This window comes from Ambystoma mexicanum, chromosome 3p (assembly GCF_040938575.1).
Source record: "Ambystoma mexicanum isolate Mex_15411 chromosome 3p, UKY_AmexF1_1, whole genome shotgun sequence".
Lineage (NCBI taxonomy): Eukaryota > Metazoa > Chordata > Amphibia > Caudata > Ambystomatidae > Ambystoma > Ambystoma mexicanum.
In genome coordinates this window covers 809,826,347-809,846,306 of record NC_090925.1, presented here as the reverse complement: position 1 = coordinate 809,846,306, position 19,960 = coordinate 809,826,347, and the positions used below count along the sequence as shown (strand labels likewise).

Below are 19,960 nucleotides of genomic sequence, written 5' to 3'. Positions count from 1 at the left end.
ACTATTCGGCCAAAGCCAAATATGAAGCTGAATATTTGCTTTATTTAATAAATCATGTTCCAAACTTGAAAAAACACAATAAAAAAACAAATGAAGCACCATTTTAAATGTATTCTATACTTTTATTTCTCTTCATTGTAATTAATGTAGCATCTGAATTTAAGGTATTAAAGCCAGAAAAAAAGCAGATTTAACCAAAATGAAGGGACCAAGTGTACAGAAGGTTGTTGCATATTCAAAACCAGTGCCAGTTAAAGTAGGAGGCTTCACAAATGCAAAATGACTAGGTTGCAATGAACAAAATGGATATTGCAATTTTCAATAGCCTTTGTGAATCAGATGCATTGCATTCTCTATCCAGTTGCAAAGTCGATGCGGTCGAGTTTCGAAACGTCTTTGCAGCTCACATAGAAATGTATAAAATGGTTCATGTCGGCTCATGCAGGGCACAAGTCAAGAGGAAATATGAAATGCGTGAACTCCATCTCACAACTATTCACCCCACCCAAACAAATGCTGCTCACTTTTCACTTATCCTCTCCACTCCTTCTCGCCAATACACAAACATATGCAACTTATCATTTCCTGATAAAATATCAGATAATGGTTAACTCAGGACTCAAGTCCTTAAAAAAAGAAAAGGGGGGACTATGACGTACGCAATGGGAAGTGACATGACAGGAACTGAAAGTATCCTAAAGTGAAATATACACATTTCTTTCAGTTTGTCTTTTCCAACTGAAAGAAGTGCACATGTATATAAACATTCATCAAAAGAAAAGATTTTCCTGTATTGTTGCATGCTAAGTATAAAAGATGAGCGCACATTTTATGTCTACGAATCTGTGACAAAACATGCCCTAAAGAGCATATTACAATATAAGATATTTTACAGCTGTGTGATAGCAATTTGTCTGGTCTTGTGACTAAGTGTTTGGTCTAATTCTATTCAGTTTTGCAAACTGAAGTCTATATTTTCCTTATTGAGTTCTTGTTGCATTGTATTCAAATGAGAATGTCATAGTATTCAGCAACAGCCGAATAGCAAGAAACTAATCGGCCGGAGCCAATAGCTTATTTTCAGCCGGAATTTGGCTGAATACTTGCTCGAAGCCGTAGTTCGGTACACCCCTAACTGTGATGGACATTCCTAGACTAAGCGAAAAATAGTACTGGATGTAGTTAGTGTGTGGTTGTGTGATGGACTTGAGAGTAACACCCTTTCTTATAAGAAACAACCCCTGTATCAGGGGGCAGTTCCGGGTTTGTCTAGCTAAGCAACATATGTGTAGACGGCAAGAGTTGGACGTGCATGGATTGACGGATGAAAGCAAGACGTAGGAAGGACACTAGGGAGTAGAAGAGTAGACCAGATGAATTTGAATCATATAATATAGTCATGAAGATGTGAGCTGGGTATAAACCCGTAGGAGTGCCAGAAAAGGGGGAATTCCCCGCAGGAACACTAGTCATACAAGAGAATGCGACTGGTTATGGGGAAGGAGCTGGTAGCTTGAAGTCACCGAGATCAGTTCTGTGAAAAGACAGAAACTCCTTTGGAGGGAAAGAGACCAATCATTTGTAAGGTGGGTAACACTGCTAACATCGTCTGTTAGTGGAGACAGAAGATGATCGAATACATAATAGAATCCATAACCACAATCACAGATACTGTAAAATCGATAGATAATGTAGCATTAAATATAATCTAGCAACCAAACAACACCAATAAGTAAAAGAAATTCAGAAATAGAGTGAAAATTTACTTGCAGTCACATTTCATAAAATACAGAGAGGGTCATATAAATATTGGTTGTTAAAATGAACAATTAAAATCTCAACAATTTTTATTATTGCTTCTTTTGAAAGATTTTCTCAGTACTTGTACATTGCAAATATCTAAGTCTGTTTAGCTATCTTGTATGGCTCTAGTTATACCTTTTATAGTTTTGGATCACATGTGTCACTAAATGACCCCTCTGAGACAAAACTCATTCTTAAGAATATTGTAAGTATGGTGGCTCTAGTTGATGGCATTTCATGAAGGGTACTGTGCTTTGATTATTTACAAAACCTTGGTCATCCCAGTCAATGTCACATTATATTGATTTTTTGTAATTGGGCTCTTCCAATCAGTTTGCATTACCTCCCTCACGTCACATGACCTGACTTTTCGTAGCCACCTGACCGGCAGCCACAGTTCTCTATTTGTAGAAGAGTTTCTTTGACCTTCTTTTCAAAATGCATTCCTGGGTTGGGCTGCTGCCATTCCAAGCATCCTACTGTTGAAATACAAGATAGAATATAGCTTTCACGCCCCAGCGTGGGGGCGGACATGTGTTTTAACGGCTCGCCCACCCGAGCTTTGGGCCGTTAAAGCCCATGTCCACTCCCATCCCTCCACCGGGGCGTGAAAGCTATTCACACCCTGGGATTACCAGGGTGCAGAAAGTTGTTTTTTTTCTCCATCTGACAGGAGATCATCTCAGTTCTTTTTTGTGGAAAACATTTAACTATATATTTTCAATTATTTTTAAAACAGGTACGGTCAGGGACGTTATTAGCGGTCTCCAGGGGTTGCAGTTGCGATCCCTGAGGTCTCCTTTGCAACCCCTAAGACATTTAAAAAAAAAAAAATTAAAAGATGTTTTTTAAAAATGTAAGCTCCTGGCCTGTGGTCAGTGCCATGTGGCGCCTTATTTTTGGAGTGGCTGGCTTTCTTGTTCAGGCCTCTTAAAAGAACAGGGGGTTCCACAAGTGTAACACTTTGAACAGTGTTCCTAAATAAGAAGGAATAGGAATAACAAATCATTTGTCTTTCTGGAATTCTATACAATAATTGCTAGACTCATTAAAGGTTCATTTCAGCCACACTTCAGCGGGTGAGTCACTGATTTAGTCTGTTCTTTAACACCTCAACTCAGCCTTTCATCTTTCTGAGGTTGATAAAGGAGTACCAACACATGTTGGGTGATATTGTATGTATATTTGTTCTATATAAAGCGCTTAAGCATAAGTGCTATATAATAACACATCATTATCATTTGGCCTTGGACGTCTGCTTGCATTCACAGTAATTTGGTAATATGGGCCTATACACACTGATATTAACGATACATATGGTGATGCATTCTTGGATGAAATGTATATCACATTATAGTGATATTGTAACCATATTTTTTGTAGTGTACCTGCTTTTTGATGCCACTTCCTGTGTTGTCAAGAGGTGAAAGGTGATGTTCCATTGCTTCCCGTGATGTCACTTTGGGGTGGGGGTCAAATGACATCACTTCCTGTGACATCATCAGAGGACAAAGGTCATGTGATGTCACTTCCGCTACCCCTGGCATTTTGGTGAAATGACGTCCCTGGGTATCGTTTAACTTTCTAGGTCAGAGAAAATGAAATTACATATTGGGGCTCTGCTGGCATACTCTGGGAGCATTGTGGTAGTTGAGTAGAAAGTCAGTTAGTGTTTCAAATCTGTTGTACAGTTTGATGTAGCAGCACTGTGGGGAATACAACAGTATTTTCTTATTTCTCCATGTACAATCCCTGCAGTTCCAGGAGTTGTGTTGACAGCATGCCTAGAGTTGAGATTTCATGAATTCTCTCTGCAGGAACGGGAAGACACTTGGGCATATGCTCTGCTGCCAACACGTAATGTCAGTGGGTGCTCCTAGGCCGACTTCAGGGTTAGGGAGTACATTACATGATCACTGCCATCCATATAGTGGATGCAGGCACACTACTGATGTGCACAGGCCGAAGACAAACTAGCAGCTGAAAGGCGAATTTGCCACTTTTCAGATAAAGTTACCTGCCGCTTCAAGTATGCAAATGAAGGCATTTAATCCATCAAGTTAACTCCCTTTCAAGAGGCAACATGCATTAGGGAGACACTGATATGATACAGATGTCTATTGGCGCCCCTAACTCTTCCACTGCTTAAGGATGGACCTGGGTGAAAGTTTGATACTAATCAATAGTCAGTTAATACGAATCCATTTCAACTTCTACTGGCTTTTTGAAGGTTCTCACGACTGGTGTGAGAGTCCTGCCATCCTACCAGTTTGTTGGCAGACTAAAGAAAATATAGAACATAAAATATAAAACCATATTCTGACAAAGTATAATCTTGTGCTGTGTGGGGAATTAAAGCGCTAGTCAATGTTAGTGTTAAATTACCATTGCCTTTCATTGGTTCATGAGATGAGAGACACCTGCTTACCTCTTTCCTCTCTTCCCATTGCAGTGGTTCAGTCCTCCCTCTTGCAAGAGCAACGTAAATACTGCCATAGACCCTTTATAAAGTAATAGAAATGCAAATACAAAATAAAAACACACTTATAGCGCTATAGGAATTGTCGGTGGTGTAACAGATTATAACAAGGGAAGGACTTACTTTTTATGTAACCATGGTTTAAGCCAAAAGTCGATGATTACATCCTTGGTGGAGGATCTGTGGTAGCACCTTGTATTTCTTACCATCCTAATAGGAGAAACATCTCGCTCCAATTCATGCCATCAAAAATGTTGGAATAGCGAGCAAGCATTTATGAGATATGATATGTTTGGTTTATTTATAACGTGCTTAATAGACATAGGCTTCTAAGCGCAGAACCGAGAATCGAACCTGTGTCGCTCCGTGTCGTCTTGCTTCCGAGGCGAGCACGTTGCCCCACGGCTATCTTCTCGAGACGATGATGTAAAGAGTTTTGTAGGACAATGAAGGTGCAGTCTTGATGTTACAACTGTTGCTCTAGTGCCTTGGACGGTGGTTTTGTGGACAAGGCACCTGGCCGCGAACAGCGCTGATTTCCTCACTCGTTCCAAATGTAATGAGCAATTTCAAGTGAAATATGATCAGATTTCCTAGCTTTGAGGAGTTGCCTGCTGCGGCTTTCTGGAGATTAATCGCTCCAGTGGACCAGGGTAAATAACATTCCCAAAATCCAGCTTGGAGGATACAAAGTCATTCACAGCTGCAATTGTATGTGGGAATAATGAAAAGGGAAGTAGATATGTCAGTTTCCAGGTGGAAGAAACAGGACTTAATCATTAATTGAAATGTGTTGACCTAGTCAAAATTCTGAATCCATCGTGATGCCAAGATTTCTCACCACCAGTGAGCGTGCAAGGCATGTGCCGACGGGCTCTGGCCTAAATAAGGGGTTCCACTGGGTTTCTAGCGCATTGAAGGTTAATATGTCCTTCTAGTCAGGATTGGTTATTCAATAGTGTGTTATACTGTCACTAAATGCACATAAAGACACAGCATGGTCTTCAATGTGTAGAACCGTGCTAGCACTTTTTCCACCAAAATTATCCAGGAAGGTAGCTTCTCCGGGAGCCCTGAAAGTGTTTACAGTTCTGTGTGTATTTTTACTACTTGTTGATTGACCTGCCACAGGATCCTCTACTGAAATCAGACATGGCACTGCCATGCGATCGAGGTCCGCAGCAGGCATGCAAAAGTGAAGCCCATCTTGTCCTACGATGTAGGGACCCTATCGTAGGACCCCGTGCTCTGTCTCCTGATCACCAGCTGCAGTGACAGACATTGTTTGAGACTTTCTCGCTGTCCACATCCTTCCCTGTGAAGTGAAATTGACACTGAAGTCCAGAATCCTTTTCCTTAAGAAGTCATTCCTATTGGATCTCAGCAGAGGGCCTGCAAATGCAACTTTCCCCTGCTAGGGGGTCTCTATAAACCTAGTGCCCCCTCACTACTCTGATGCCCGCTGGAACTGCGGGCAGCTCGGAGTTCCATTTCATGGTGGCCAAAAGATTGATTAGATGAAGCAGAGCACATTTGCCCTTAACATCCACAAGCAACACGAGGAGAACCAGCTGGAAGATTGCTGAAGCTTGACTGCATTTAAGGACTTTTTTGAGGAGGCTTTGTCTTATAGGTCACCTTCAGTACTTTACTAGCCAAAGTCCAGAGAAGGGCTTCAGCTATTTTAGGGATCCTTCCTCAGCCCCCAGTGCCTTTTATAGTACAAGGGTGTTACCCCTGGCATTCCTGTTGTTCAGAATTTCATGTATTATAATTGAGACCTTTTTGATTTTAAAGAGCCATTGGAAAACAAACTTTAACACGCCACAGAGCTTCACTTACCGGCCTGCCTCCTGTGCAGAGAGCACGGCTTCATCTCGTCAAGCCGCATCTGCTGCTGAGATGCTTGATTCAAAGCCGTCAGCGGCCAATTGATCCGGCTGCCCCACCAAGATCCCCACCAAGATTTGTGATGTGAATATCCCACTTCTGCTGCTGTGAGAAGCACTAAGAATTCTTCATGACGCTGTTAATCCTAAGAGCCAGGTAGCGAACCTTTAGACTGGGTGCCCCGTCTCAGACATTCCTTGATAATCTGTTCCTGTGGACTTTACCTTGGGCCGTAGAGAGTGGGCAGGACCCCAGTCTTATGTTCCCATTGACAATGTGAATGTAGCCATTTGTGTGTTTTCGGTTTATTCAGGTTTACCTCCATTTTCCCTCTTGCTGTATATTATCTGTTATCTGTTGTGTCGTCTGAGGACACTGTACAAAAGAGGGAGGGCCAAGAGGGAGGAGCTGTAGGGAGGAAAGGAATTGACAAGGGAAAACGAAGTTAGAGTTGTAGGAGGAAGACTAAAGAGAAGGTTACCCTTTACCTGCGCTCCTGTCCTTGGTACTGTGACGTGTTTCCTTTTCCTGACCTTTGGGCCTTAACATCTTAGCGACGAGTGGAACAACAACCCCACACCACCTAATGGGCAGGTCCTCCATCTCGCCTTGTACCGCCTCCGCTGCCTACAACGCCAGATGCACGTCCGGGTGCACAGGGACAGACAACCCATCCTCTTGACACCCGGCCTTAACATCGGCTCTCCGCACCACCTCTGGTACCGTCCACTCCAGTCACTCGTTCAGCCATTCGGTGATGTCCAGCGACCATGCCCATCTCCCCCATCTATACCTAGTCTGCATTATCTCTGTGCTTTGCTTGTAGGGGTGGTTTTTCGGTGTTTATCTGTGTTTGAGTAAAGTACCTATTATTATTTAGCTTTGCTCTGACCTTCCATTAATTTTGGCTCTTTACCATACTATTGCTTTTGGGAGCAATTCACTGCTGACTCACATCTCTGAAGGGCAGTGCCTGCTTGTGGCCCTTCCTGGCAATTAGAGAGGTGAAGGAGGTACACTACTCACTTTCTACCTGTTTAATCTTAACGACAGAACCGCTGCCGACCAGGTTTGTGGTACAAGTGAAGGCATAGCGCAAGAGAGCATTATAAATAACCAATCAAATAAAAAAAGAAATACTCCAATACCACAGGGCTCCTCGGGTGAACGAGTAGAGCCCCAATATGTAAGTCCATTTCTCTGACCTAGAAAGGTAAACCGAACCGGTTTAAAAAAAAAAAGAAAATATTTAGTTAAATTTTTTCCATAAAAATACCACAAACCGCTATGTTATATCAGTCATTTGTGGAGAGGCTGTGTAGCATTCTTTCCTGTGTCTCGACAGTAGGATATTTGAACTGGCAGCAGCCCAACCCAGGAATGCATTTTGAAAAGAAGGTCAAAGAAACTCTTCTACAAATAGAGAACTGTCGTTGCCTGTCAGGTGGCTACGAAAAGTCAGGTCATGTGACGTGACGAGAATGCAAACGGATTGGAAGAGCTCAATTACAACAAAGCAATATAATGTGACATGGACTGGGATGACAGAGGTTGTTTAAACAACTAAAGCACGGTGCCCCTCCTCAAATGCCATCAACTAGTGCCACCCTACTTACAATATTATGAAGAACTGGTTTTGTCTCTGAGGGGTCACTTAGCTGTGATCCAAAACTATGAAAGGTATAATTAGAGCAAAATAATATAGCTAAACAGACTTAGATATTTGCAACATACAAGTATTGAGCAAATCAATCAAAAGAAACATTAATATAAAATAGCTAAGATCTTAATTGTTCATTTTAACACCTAATATTTATATGACCCTCTCTGTATGAAATGGAACTGCAAGTAAATATTCACTCTGTTCCTGAATTTCCTTTACTTCTTGGTTTTGTTTGGTTTCTAGATTATATTTAATGCTGCATTATCTATCGATTTTACAGGATCTGTGTGTGTGTTTATGGATTCTATGATGTATTCGATCATCGTCTGGCTCCAGTGAAAGACGATGTTCGCAGCGTTATCCACCTTGCAAATTATTGGTCTCGTTCCGTCCAGAGCAGTTTCTGTCTTCCCACAGCACTGATCTCGCTGACTTCCACCTACCGGCTCCTTCCCCATAACTCGTCTCATTCTCTTGTAGGGACTAGGCACTCCTATGGGTTTATACCCAGCTCACATCTTCATGAGTATATTATATGTTTCAAATTCATCTGGTCTCCTCTTCTAATAACATAACATAAGACAAACATTTTGTAGTGGGGACAGTGGATGAAAACAAACTTTGAACAGGAATAGTCAGCAGTCGTTTTTTCCACGACACCAGTGCTAAAGCGCTAGCGATAAACCAAAACTGAATAAAGAGACACAGTTAAAAAAGATAAGTGGGAAAAATTAGAAATTGCATCGACAATCTGCTCCTTTTTTCCTTCTTCGTGATGGACTCTATTCCCAAATTAAGGCGTTCACTTTGCCAGGGACCTTTTCTAACAAAAGAAACCTGATGTTTAGTGGCCTCTTTCTGCTCTCCTCTGTATCCAATGGCCGTTTGCACGAGAACCACTGATGCAATCTCACCTTTCTGATCTCCATCTTGGATGAGGGAGCATTGAAATACTGTGTGAGAAGAGCCCGGCATGCCACCGCATTTCCACCGACCCAGAAAGGTAAACTGTACCCGTTTTACAAAAATAGAAAATATATTGTCAGCTGTGTCCATTGTTTTTTTTTTAATTTAAGCTTTATTTATATGTTAAAACCAAGGTCATACAGTATACAGCATCATAGAAAACAAAGGTAGTAGCCATAATGACACACAACAATAGCTCATATCTTCTTTAGATCCTCAGAATTAATAACAGTAATTTTTAATATAAAAAACAACCCCGCAACCTAACTTAACTTGTGTGTCATGGTCATGGCACACAATGTTCAGTGTTGTCCCATCCCCTGTGCAGTATCCCACAACCCTGTCCTGCGACTGCCAATTCATCAGAGTATCGAAAATGTCTTCAACAACAGCGGTCTGCGGAAGTGGGGCTCTCTATTCTTTACCTGTTCATAAAATGGGAACCATGCTTTCAAAAATGTCTGATAAGGCACACACTTTCTCCATAGCAACCACCCCACCCAGATTTTGACCCACCATCAGGCCACCACCGGCCATCCCCGGTTTTCCATCTATGCGCAAGGACCATTCTTGCAGCTGTCACATGGTGTGTGAGCAGTGACACCAGAACACCACTAGTGCCATATGGCCCCTCCCTCACTGCCCCCAGAATGACCACCACTGCAGTGAAAGTTAATTATACCCCTGTTATTTCCTTGATATGACCCTGTATCTCCTTCCAAACAATATGCGCCTATGGACAGGCCCACCACATATGTCGTAGATCCCCACCCTCCCCCCAATTCCTCCAACATGAAGGCGAGGATTGTTTGTGGATGTTATGAATTCGCTGTGGGGTGAGATATCATCGAAAACATATCTTATAGGCCAACTCTTTAACTGCTGCACATTTTGATGCTTTATGAGCCCTCCACCATGTTTGACCCCGCTCCGCACCAGAGATCATGACTCCCAGGCCTCTTTCCCATCTACCCATATTTGGCAACCTATCCATGACAGTGCACTACCCAACAGAAGGTAGACCTTTGAGCTACCTCTCCGTACCAACCCTTCCTTCATTGTTCTTTCTAAACCCTTACTCTGTTATTTTTCGCGCCTTTACACACTTGTGTATAGGCGCGTTATAAATGCCATATCATATCATATCATATAACCCATTTTGGTCTATTTCCAACAGTTATAAATTCTCTTTGTTAAGTCCAGTGTCTGAATGTAGTGAAATCTCTCGGCAATGAGAAATTTCATTTTGCAATCTTCAAACAAGAGGGGATCCTTCCTCATGAAATCTTGCTAGGACTAGCATAGAGTGTCCACCCCAACCCTCCCAAGAAGTTGTTACTCCAGCCTTGCCCAAAATCAGGATTGTGCCCCATTGGAGAGTAGGGTCCTAATCCTGGTGTCAGCGCCTTTAATCTCAACACCTGAATCCACAACCCAAGCAAGCATTTAGTGGCCTCTAGAACTGAGCCCCTGCCATTCGTACTGCCTTACCTAAAATGGTAGAGATCCCGGAGGAATAGACATAGCCCTCTGTTCCAGTTTACACCATCCTTTCATTTCGTCGGGTTGATGACCATTACAGCATTGGGGTTATCTGGGATACCATCACATCTCCCAATCTCAGGGACTCCCAAACCCCCCATTATTGGTGAACGAAAGAGAACCTTTCTGTACTACATATAGGAGTCTGGTAAAATCGCTGCATTATGAGTGAACCAAAATAAGTCTTGCAAATCCAATCTCTTGAGGTCCTCACTTAGTTTCTTCCAGGGCGAGGGGGTTTTATTTGCCCTATAAACTCTGTATAGTCTGTAGTCAGTGTCACCCCATGACATTCTAGTTTTTGTTTCCCCATATGAGTGGATGCCGCATATCCCAAACATCTAACTCGTCAGGCTCCTCTGAGATATTAAGTGCCTTAGATTTAGAATACTTGATTGTAAACCCAGAGACCCCCGCAAAAACATGTACATTTGCCATAACTTTTGGTAACAATTGGCATGTATTCCGTAAGAACAGCATCACATCATCAGCATATTGTGCTATATTGTGTGAGTCTCCTATCTCCGACGCCCCTATTAACTCCCTTTCATGCCTAATTACAGAGGCCAGGGGTTCCTGTCCATCGCAATTAACGGGTAAAGGGGACAGCCCTGTCGAATGCCTCTTCTTACATTAATTGATGTGGAAAGCCTCATGGATGGGATCTGGAAATTCGCCATAACCATCCAGATAAATCCTGGACCACAGCCAAAGGCTTCCAATGTCATTCTCAGGAAACCCCAGTCCATGCTGTTAAATTCACGTGTAGCATCAAGAGATGCTACATACAATTTATGGCCTGATCCTTTAGCCCAGGAGTATGACATTCACAGCCCTCTTGATATTATCCTGCGTATGACGTCCCCAAATAAATCCAACCTGGTCAGGGTGAATCATTTTGGGTAGTACTTCCATTAATCACCTGGCCAGGATTTTGGCACATAATTTAGCATTGCCATTAAGTACGAATATGGGGCGATAAGTCCCATAATTTTTTGGGTCCTCCCCTGGATCAGTGATGTCGTTAAGAGGCCCGCACCTCTGCTTTTGATATGGTTAACCATTCCATAGTCATAAAATGGCGCCATGACACCCTTGGTATCTCGGAGTGTGCACTGGACTGGCTTACCTCCTTACCGTTCATCCCAAGTCATTATGGGCACCTTCTCCTCACCTACTTCCTTCTCCACCTGTGGTGTCTGACGGGCTCAAACCTCTCCCCCTGGCTCTCCAACACTTACCTTGCTCAGCTAGAATTCCTCATTTCCTCCTTCTACACCAACTCCCAGTGCTACGCAGATGACACAGAACTGTTTTTCAAACTCCCTGATGACCCTCTTCCATGACTACCTATCTGCCATCCAGTCCTGGTGTACTTCCAACAATCTCTGCCTCAATGCCAGCAAGACTGGGGTCATTCCCACCGGGACCCATGCTCCGTCTTTTTTCCCCTCACTCTGGCCATTCTCTATGGGCTCTTCCCCTGATCCTTCTTTTGAAGCCAGAAACCTTGGAGTCATCTTCGCCTCCTATCTCTCCTTCCTCCCTCACACTCAGGACATTGCCAAGAAGTCCCACTTTCAAATCTTCCTTCTCAAAGGAATTCTCCCTTTTCTCAACTTCCCCCAGAAGCTCAATGTTACCTGAACCCTGGTTTTCTCTAGGCTTGACTACTGCAGTAGCCTTCTCCTGTATCTACCTTCTTGCACTTTATGACCCCTCCAGCTAATCCAGAAAAGGGCATCAAGACTTATTGTTGGCCTTAAGCCCAGGGACCGCATCTCTCCTGCCCTAAAAACTCTTCACTGACACCCGGTTGTGGCACAGATTCAATTCAAATCCCTCTGCATCATTCACAAGGCTGTCTGGGGCATGAGACCATGCTATCTGCAACGTTCTTATGCTAAATACTCTCCCTCTAGACCTCTGCAGTCCTCTGGCACCAGCTCCCTGTGTGTGAAGGGTTTCGCTTAACAGAGGGCCGGAGGCCGATCACTTTTTTCAGCTGGCTCCCTCTTATGGAACAGCCTCCTCCTCCCTCTCTATCTTGAGAAGGATTTCCTCAAATTTCAGAAGCTTCTCAAGACTTTCCTCTTAACCTCTTCCTTTCCTTCGTCCCTCCTATGTTAATCTCACAGTTGCCGTGATTGGTGGCCAGGGCCCTTATCTATCCCTTGGTGATTTAGCCTCCCATACCCAATCACCTCAGCCTCTGTCTACCTGTCAGCACTTGCCTCAGCACCCACCGGCCACAATTCTGATGGCTTATACTTTATACCCAATGCCGCCCCCAAGGCCACAAAGCACTTACCTTACTATTCATCTGCTGCTCACCCACAAACACAGCCTATCCAAAACCTACCCCCTGTGCCCCATTCCCTCTCTTCTCGCTGCACTTGCACATTCTGAATACTCACAAGGCATAGTAGACTTGTCTTTATCTTCCACTGTATTTGTTGTTTTCTAACCAAATGCTCCCTCTGTGCTGCCCCGTGTTGGCATTTTGAAACAGAATTGACTTACTGTAAAAGTGCCTAGCAAATGCACAATAAATAAATACATCGTGATAATCCAACCATTATTAACAAAAAAACTAAATTCTCTCTCTCTCTCTCTCTCTCTCTCTCTCTCTCTCTCTCTCTCTCTCTCTCTCTCTCTCTCTCTCTCTCTCTCTCTCTCTCTCTCTCTCTCTCTCTCTCTCTCTCTCTCTCTCTCTCTCTCTCTCTCTCTCTCTCTCTCTCTCTCTCTCTCTCTCTCTCTCTCTCTCTCTCTCTCTCTCTCTCTCTCTCTCTCTCTCTCTCTCCACCTTCTACAAGCCACCGAGCCAGTCCAACCTCTTCCTCTCGGAATGGGTGGACCTGGCCTCTGCTCTCCTTTCCTCCTCTTCCCAACTCCTCCTGCTGGGGGATCTTTACATACACATTGACTCTCCCGACTCTTCAGGACCTTTCTGCAACCTATGTGACTCTCTTTCTCTCTTCATTCTACTTTCTGGCCCGATGCACACCACAAGTTATTCCAGGGATGCTCTCATCTCCACAGACATCCCTCTCACTACCTCACTCTCTGATCACTCTATTCTCTCCTCACACTTGAAGCCCTCTCTAACCTTCACCTCTCCAGCTCCAACACTCTCGACATTCTTTCCCCTGTTATGAGGGTCCGACTGAAGCCTACCAAAAAGTGCAACTCTTGGTATGACTCTGATATTGCTGCCCTTAAATGCAAGTGCAGAGCAGCAGAATGGAAGTGGGTATCCTCAGGTGCACCCTCTGACCAACTGGCCTACCCCTTCTTCAAAGGAAATACTGACTCCTCATCATGTCCAATAAGAGTGTCCACATTCAAGCCTGCGTCTCTGCGGCATCTAACATCGCAGCCACACTTTTCAAAGTCTGCAAGGAACTGGTCAACCCTACTGCAGCATCATCCTCTACTGCACCCACCCAGGCCCTTTGCACACTTCACCTCCAAAACACAGGACATCCTGACCTCTCTCGCCTCTGCACCTGCTCATGCACCAACATCTCTTGGCCCCCCCTCGGCCTACCCCTCCTTCTCTTCTCTCCTCCCTCTCCCCTGTCACACCTGAGGAGGTCTCTAGACAAGTCTGGTCTACGAAAACCTTTTCCAAACAGGTGGCCTCCTGCCCTTCCAAAACCATCAAGGACAAAATTGACACTCTTGCTCCAGCTTTGGCAGACCTCTGTAATCTCTCCTTCACCACTGGAGTTGTCCCCACTTCTCTCAAGCACTCACTTGTGCACCCTCTGCTCAAAAAACCCTCTGCCACTCCTTTCATTCCGGCAAACTACTGCCCAATCTCTATCACTCCCTTGCTGGGAAAACTCCTGGAGAAGTAAGCTATCTCTCAGCTGACCCTACACACTGAATCTGTTGGTTATCTCCATGACCATCAGTCTGGCTTTAGAGCATTCAGTGGCACATAAACTGCTCTTCAGAACACCCATGAAGACCTGCTCTCAACCCTTAACTCTAACTTTCCCTCTGTTCTCGTTCTTCTTAACCTCTCTTCTTCTTTCGACACAGTAAACAACAACATCCTGATCTCCTGTCTCCATGACACCCTGGGCATCACAGCTCATGCCATGGCGTGGCTTGCCTTCTTTCTCTCTGACCGTTCCTCCAAGGTGGAAATTGGGTCTTTTCTCTCCGCTATCACTCTCTCTACTTGTGGTGTCCCCTCAGGGATCTAACCGATACCCCTGGTTCTTCAATGTCTACATGGCCCCTCTGGCCCACAGGATCTCTGACTTCACCTACAACTTTCAGTGTTATGCGGATGAAAGCTCTCTTTCAGGCTACCCTCAGCCTCCTCCTGATCGCTCATTCCTGACTGCCTGTCCGCAATTCTTGATGTGCTGCAAATGTTCTCTGCCTCAATGCCAGCAAGAAAGAGATTGTCCTCATTCGGACCCCTGCTCCTGCTTTCCCACTTTTATTCTGGCCTGCCTCCTTTGGAACTGCACCCACACCCATTACCTAGGCAAAAAATCTAGGGGTCATTTTCGACTCTACTCTCTCCTTCTGCTCTCACATCTCGGACATTTCTAAAAAGTCCCACTATCAGCTGCACCTCTTCAGAGGTATTCTACCTTTTCTCACTTTCCCTCAGAGACTCACTGTCTCCAGATTCTGGGTTCATTCTAGACTGGAGTACTGCAACAGTCTCTTTCTCAATCTTACTACTTCTACTCTCCCACCTCTGCAACTCATACAACACCGAACCACACGACTTATCCTTGGCCTCGGGCACAGAGACCGCGTCTCTCCTGCACTGAAATCCCTCCACTGGCTCCCCGTGGCTGCAAGGATCAAGTTTAAGAGCCTCTGCATAGACCACAAGGCTTTCTGTGGCTGGGGGCCGCACTATCTACAACTCTCTCTACCTAAATACTTTTCCTTCTAGAGCCCTCCGCTCATCCTCTTCCAACTCTATACGGGTGAGACGATTTTCGAAAAGAGATTTGGGGGTAGATGTTTATCCTCTGCAGGTGCTTCCCTCTGGAACTACATCCCTGCCTCTCTCCATCTTGAGCCTGATTTCCTTAAAATCCGGAAACTCCTTAAGTCCTTCCTCTTCTTTTTCTCTTTCTCTCTCCCTCTCCCTTGTTAACCTCCTCTCTGTTCTTGCCTACTTCCCCCTACCTCTCTCCCTAACATCGCTACATTTGCTGACTTGTCGCCTGATACATCTCCAGAGCCACACAGGTCTCAGGCTCCCCCGCCAGTCCTGCACACTGCTCACCACTACTGCACTTCTGGAATTCTTTCCATGGGAAGGGTAACCTCTCTGCACTTACCCAAGGGCCCTGCTGGACTGAGTGCACTTGTTCCCCCATCCCTCCCAATTCCTGTCTGTGCACTTACATTACCTTAGAATGTATTAGGCCTAGTTCACCAGGTTTAGCACAGTCGTTTTTGTTTCTGTATGTCTTATCCTTCCCTCCTTATCACTTGTATGTTCTTCTCCTTCACTCCTTTATCGCCTCACTCGCTGTGATGCACTTGCACTATGTGAAATGTCATGATCTGAATACACTCATTTTAGATTGTGTTTGTGTATCGTGATGTGATGCATATTGTTGCATTTGTGTATTTTTAGAGAATGACTACAGATCAATTTTGGTTTCTAGGACCTGTGATTGTTTTTGATTGTTTTAGATTGTGACTGCTTGTATTTTATTGTTTACAATGTAGAATTTATTTTCAAATCAACTGTATTTATTGCTAGTTATGTGATTGTATTAGTGCGGTGATTTTATTTTGCCTAAAGGTTTGAATAAACCAGATCTACAATTTTTTTAAAAAAATGCTTTCTTCCTTTATGATTTAGTTTGTGGGATGCCATCGGTCTCTGATCGGATTGTGAATGGACAAGATGCAGTGGAGGGGGCCTGGCCCTGGCAGGTCAGCTTGCAGGTTGACAACAAACATATATGTGGGGGATCCGTGATCACAGAAAATTGGATTGTGTCAGCTGCTCACTGCTACTATGGACTGTAAGTACCAATAATAGAGAGAGCAAATGTGAGTTGCAAAAATGATATGTAAGAATTAGAGCAACTAGCGCTCTCAAGCTACTTTGTGAAGGGTGGGTTGTTAGTCCAGTTATGTATTCTGGGATTTGCAGTCCTGCATTTTTATGGTAGAACATACAAGTAACAGAAAGCAAAGATAAAACTGGGATACATGAGATTTAGCTAACATTGTAGGCAAAGAAAGCACTAAACACAGTGAAAGTAGCTGTAACTGTTAAGGTTCTAAAAAGTCTCTACATAATGACTGAATGATGGCATCCTGGACCACAGAGAATAGCAATGGCCTTGTACTGCAAAAGTTAGCTTGTTCTTAATGGCCCCTTTGCATACAGTGCAGCTGAGCACCAGCAACTTCCTACTTTCAACATCATATCCAGCTTTTTGATGCAAACTAAGAGGGCGGGGACATCATTTCTCCAAAATGCCAGTGGTAGCGGAAGTGAAATCACACGACCCTTGACCTCTGAAGACATCACAGGAAGGACATCACAGGAGAGAGAGTTGTGCTGACCCCAGCAGAAAGAGAAGTAAAGAGGCAGCCTTTGACACATAATGGAGGAGCGTGCCGGCCTGACAACCGGAAGCAACGTAGCCCGTGCAGCCTCCCGCGCTCTTCTATGCAGCGTCATGAGCGGAGGACCTACTGCCACCGGAGTGGAGATGCTTCACCCAGCATTCGAAAGGGTGAGTGCCCGTCCCCACCCTCGCAGGTGGCACCAACAGTGGGTGTGTTCACTGTGCTGGCAGCCCCCATCGAGATCCTGGGCTGCTGGGTGATAATCATTAGGTGCTCCAAGCCAGAGCGAATGGAAAGAAGACGGGCGGTTGCCGGCGTCCCTCCGCCTCTGACCCCAGGCCCACTGGCGGTGAGTGTACATCAAGAAGCGGTTGCCGGTACATCCCTCTGAGTGGGAGGCTTATGTCTTCGGGTGGGGAGACCAAGCCCAATCCCCGTGAGGCAGTGTTGGCCCCTCCTCGCTCCTGCGGAAGGAAGCGTTCTGCCCCGCTGGTTGAGAAAGGTTGCCTGGTGCCCTTCTGGGGAGAAGGAAGGTGGGCCTCGTATGATCCCAGGCCCAGTGGTGGTGGTTGAAGATCCAGTTCCATGTCGAAGTGAACAGTATGCCGAGTGCTCCAGGATGGAGCTGGTGAATGTAGAATCTCATAGAATCCCATGCAAGATCCTGGGCCACCAGCAGTGAGTGTTAATGTGCTCCGGTGGAAGCAAAGAGATACAAGAAAAAAGGTAAAGCGGTCCATGCCGGCGCTCGCCGTATGTTTCCAGGTCGAGAGCGAAGTGGGTCAGAGAGGCCCCACTGGTCAGTACAAAAAATCCTGAAAATGAAAGTGCTCCGGTGTCAGATAAAACCTGCAAGAAATCCTGGGCTGCCTGGCTGCCTATGCAGAGGTGCTCCAAGACTAGTAACATCTCTCCAAAATTAAAAGAACCAGCTACTCAGCTGGATAAGCCCAGCAGCAAGGATAGTTTGAGGGTAGTGAAAAGGGGTAGTGCCACTTGGATGTCCCCTCATCTACTAGCCATGCAATGACATCCACTCCTGCCTGGGGGAGCTGAATACAGAAGTGGCCCTAACTCCCTGCCCCTAGTGTCACCCTGCCACTGGTGTGCACCCTCCTGCCTGGGGTAGAGAACTGTGCAGCGAGTGGCCTGATTGCCCTGCTACTGGTGTCGCCCTGCCTGCCTTGCAAGTGGCCCCAACATCCTGCCACTGGTGTGCGGCCTGCTGGGCCCGCCATCCATAGACCAGGCCAATGTACCCTGGGTGCGATTCCTGCCACACATGAACTGGGCACGAACTGGGACATCACCTGCCCTATCGTCCTGCCTGGCAGAGAAGAAGTGACGCAACCCAGACACCCTATCACCTGTGAACATAAGCAAAAACATGGACCGATAGGTTAAGAGATAACAGGAATCTTTTGAGGTTTTTTCAAAACTTATTATGATATGGTATTTATTTCACATAACATAAAAGGTAAGTATTTAACAATACAGCATAAACACACTAAAAATAATCTCAACCTTTACAAAACTTTTCCCATCATTCATCATTCATACTTCACTCATACAGATCGTCTTCATACTTAGACAACTTCAAAAAAATGGGTAATGATAGTTCCCAAAAAAAACATTGGGTTGTAATATAAAGTCCAACACTCTCGTGTCCCAGCACCTGTGAGGCCGGCCGTGTGACCGCCGCCGGCCCCCCGTAGTCGCCATTGTGATATCATGAAATGCAGATTCAAAACATCCAAGTATGTGGAAGCACATTTATTGCCAGAACCACAACTCACACTAGTCTCTCCTTTTCCTAGTCCAACATCCTACAAGCTCCCCCTGCTAACATTCAAGTTCTCCATTAGAGCACGACCACGAAAGTCCAGGATGCTACACAAGGCCCTGCGTACCTCAAGAGATTCAGCAACGCTTATCGCCCAGCCAGACCTACTAGTTCATTGGCTTCTGCCCAGCAAAACATCACCAGGTTCTCCAAGACCTACAAGTCTCCGTTCAGTAGCGGTGCAAAATCATCTAAGCTGTTGATACATTCTCAGTCACTAAGAAAAGGGGCCAGCTATTTCGATATCCATATTTTTTAGGAGGAGTTTTTTAAACTGCCTAATTCTAAACAGCTTGGGATTCTGTTTGTGCGTATCTTAGAATCCCGTGTCCCCTTTCTATTGCCTCTACTGCATGCACCTGCGCCCTGTGCAGATGCATACTTGCGCTCCCCTCTGTGGTGGCGGCATTGGAACGTCTTTCTATATCACTGGTAAGAGCTGGTTTGTAGCTTCTCTTCCGGGATGTGGCAGGGTCCTGTAGGGGAGTCGGCAGCCAGAGCATTACCTGTTTAGTAAACCAGAGAGATGTCATTGGTTCGTAACATTGCTGTTACGGGGGGAGGGCTGGCCATGGACATCATACCAGCCCGCCCCTGGCACACTATGGGACACCAGTGTCAGGGAAGACTTATACCTCCGAGGATGGAGGGGTGGGGGGCTGGTCGGGGACCTCGCAGCAGCCCCCCCCCCCCGAGGTGCTGTGGGACGCCAGCCCCAACGAGGCTTGGTGCCTCTAGGATTGGCAGGTCTGGCCCTGCCGGCTCATACGGTAACCCTGGCTGTCTTCTTGGCAGGGGGCCCCTTGGCAACCTGGCCTGCAGAGCCTGCGTACTCAGGGTGGGCCTGCAGGCCTCAATGAGAGACACACACTCAGATCATTCCGTTATGGAGTCTGCAGCCGTTCTGTCACACGTGCCTGCAGGGCTCCCTTTTATTAACTTGGGCCATTACACAGTCATGGCCCATCTTAAAAGGGCAATGCCTATGGGAGGGACACATCCCCTTAAAGGGGAAACACACATGAGAGGGTTCACTACACAACATCCATCCTTTTTCATAAGGAACAAAACAAACGGTATTACAACGTAACTGAGTCCCCCCCCTCCCGTTACAGAACGACATTACGTCAGAGTCGTGGGATCAACTTCACACAGGATATGCTCTTAACACACATATGGTCTCACACTCTTATAT

General features: G+C 45.4%; 1 protein-coding gene across 1 annotated transcript in view; it reads left to right on the top strand.

Annotated features, from left to right (window-relative positions):
* LOC138580917 (serine protease 27-like) overlaps nt 1-19,960 on the top strand; it is a 129,801-nt gene that overhangs the window by 26,632 nt on the left and 83,209 nt on the right. Inside the window, exon 3 of the mRNA XM_069651846.1 lies at nt 16,201-16,366. Within this exon, the coding sequence (XP_069507947.1) occupies nt 16,201-16,366 (166 nt within the window). The remainder of the gene's footprint in view (nt 1-16,200; nt 16,367-19,960) is intronic.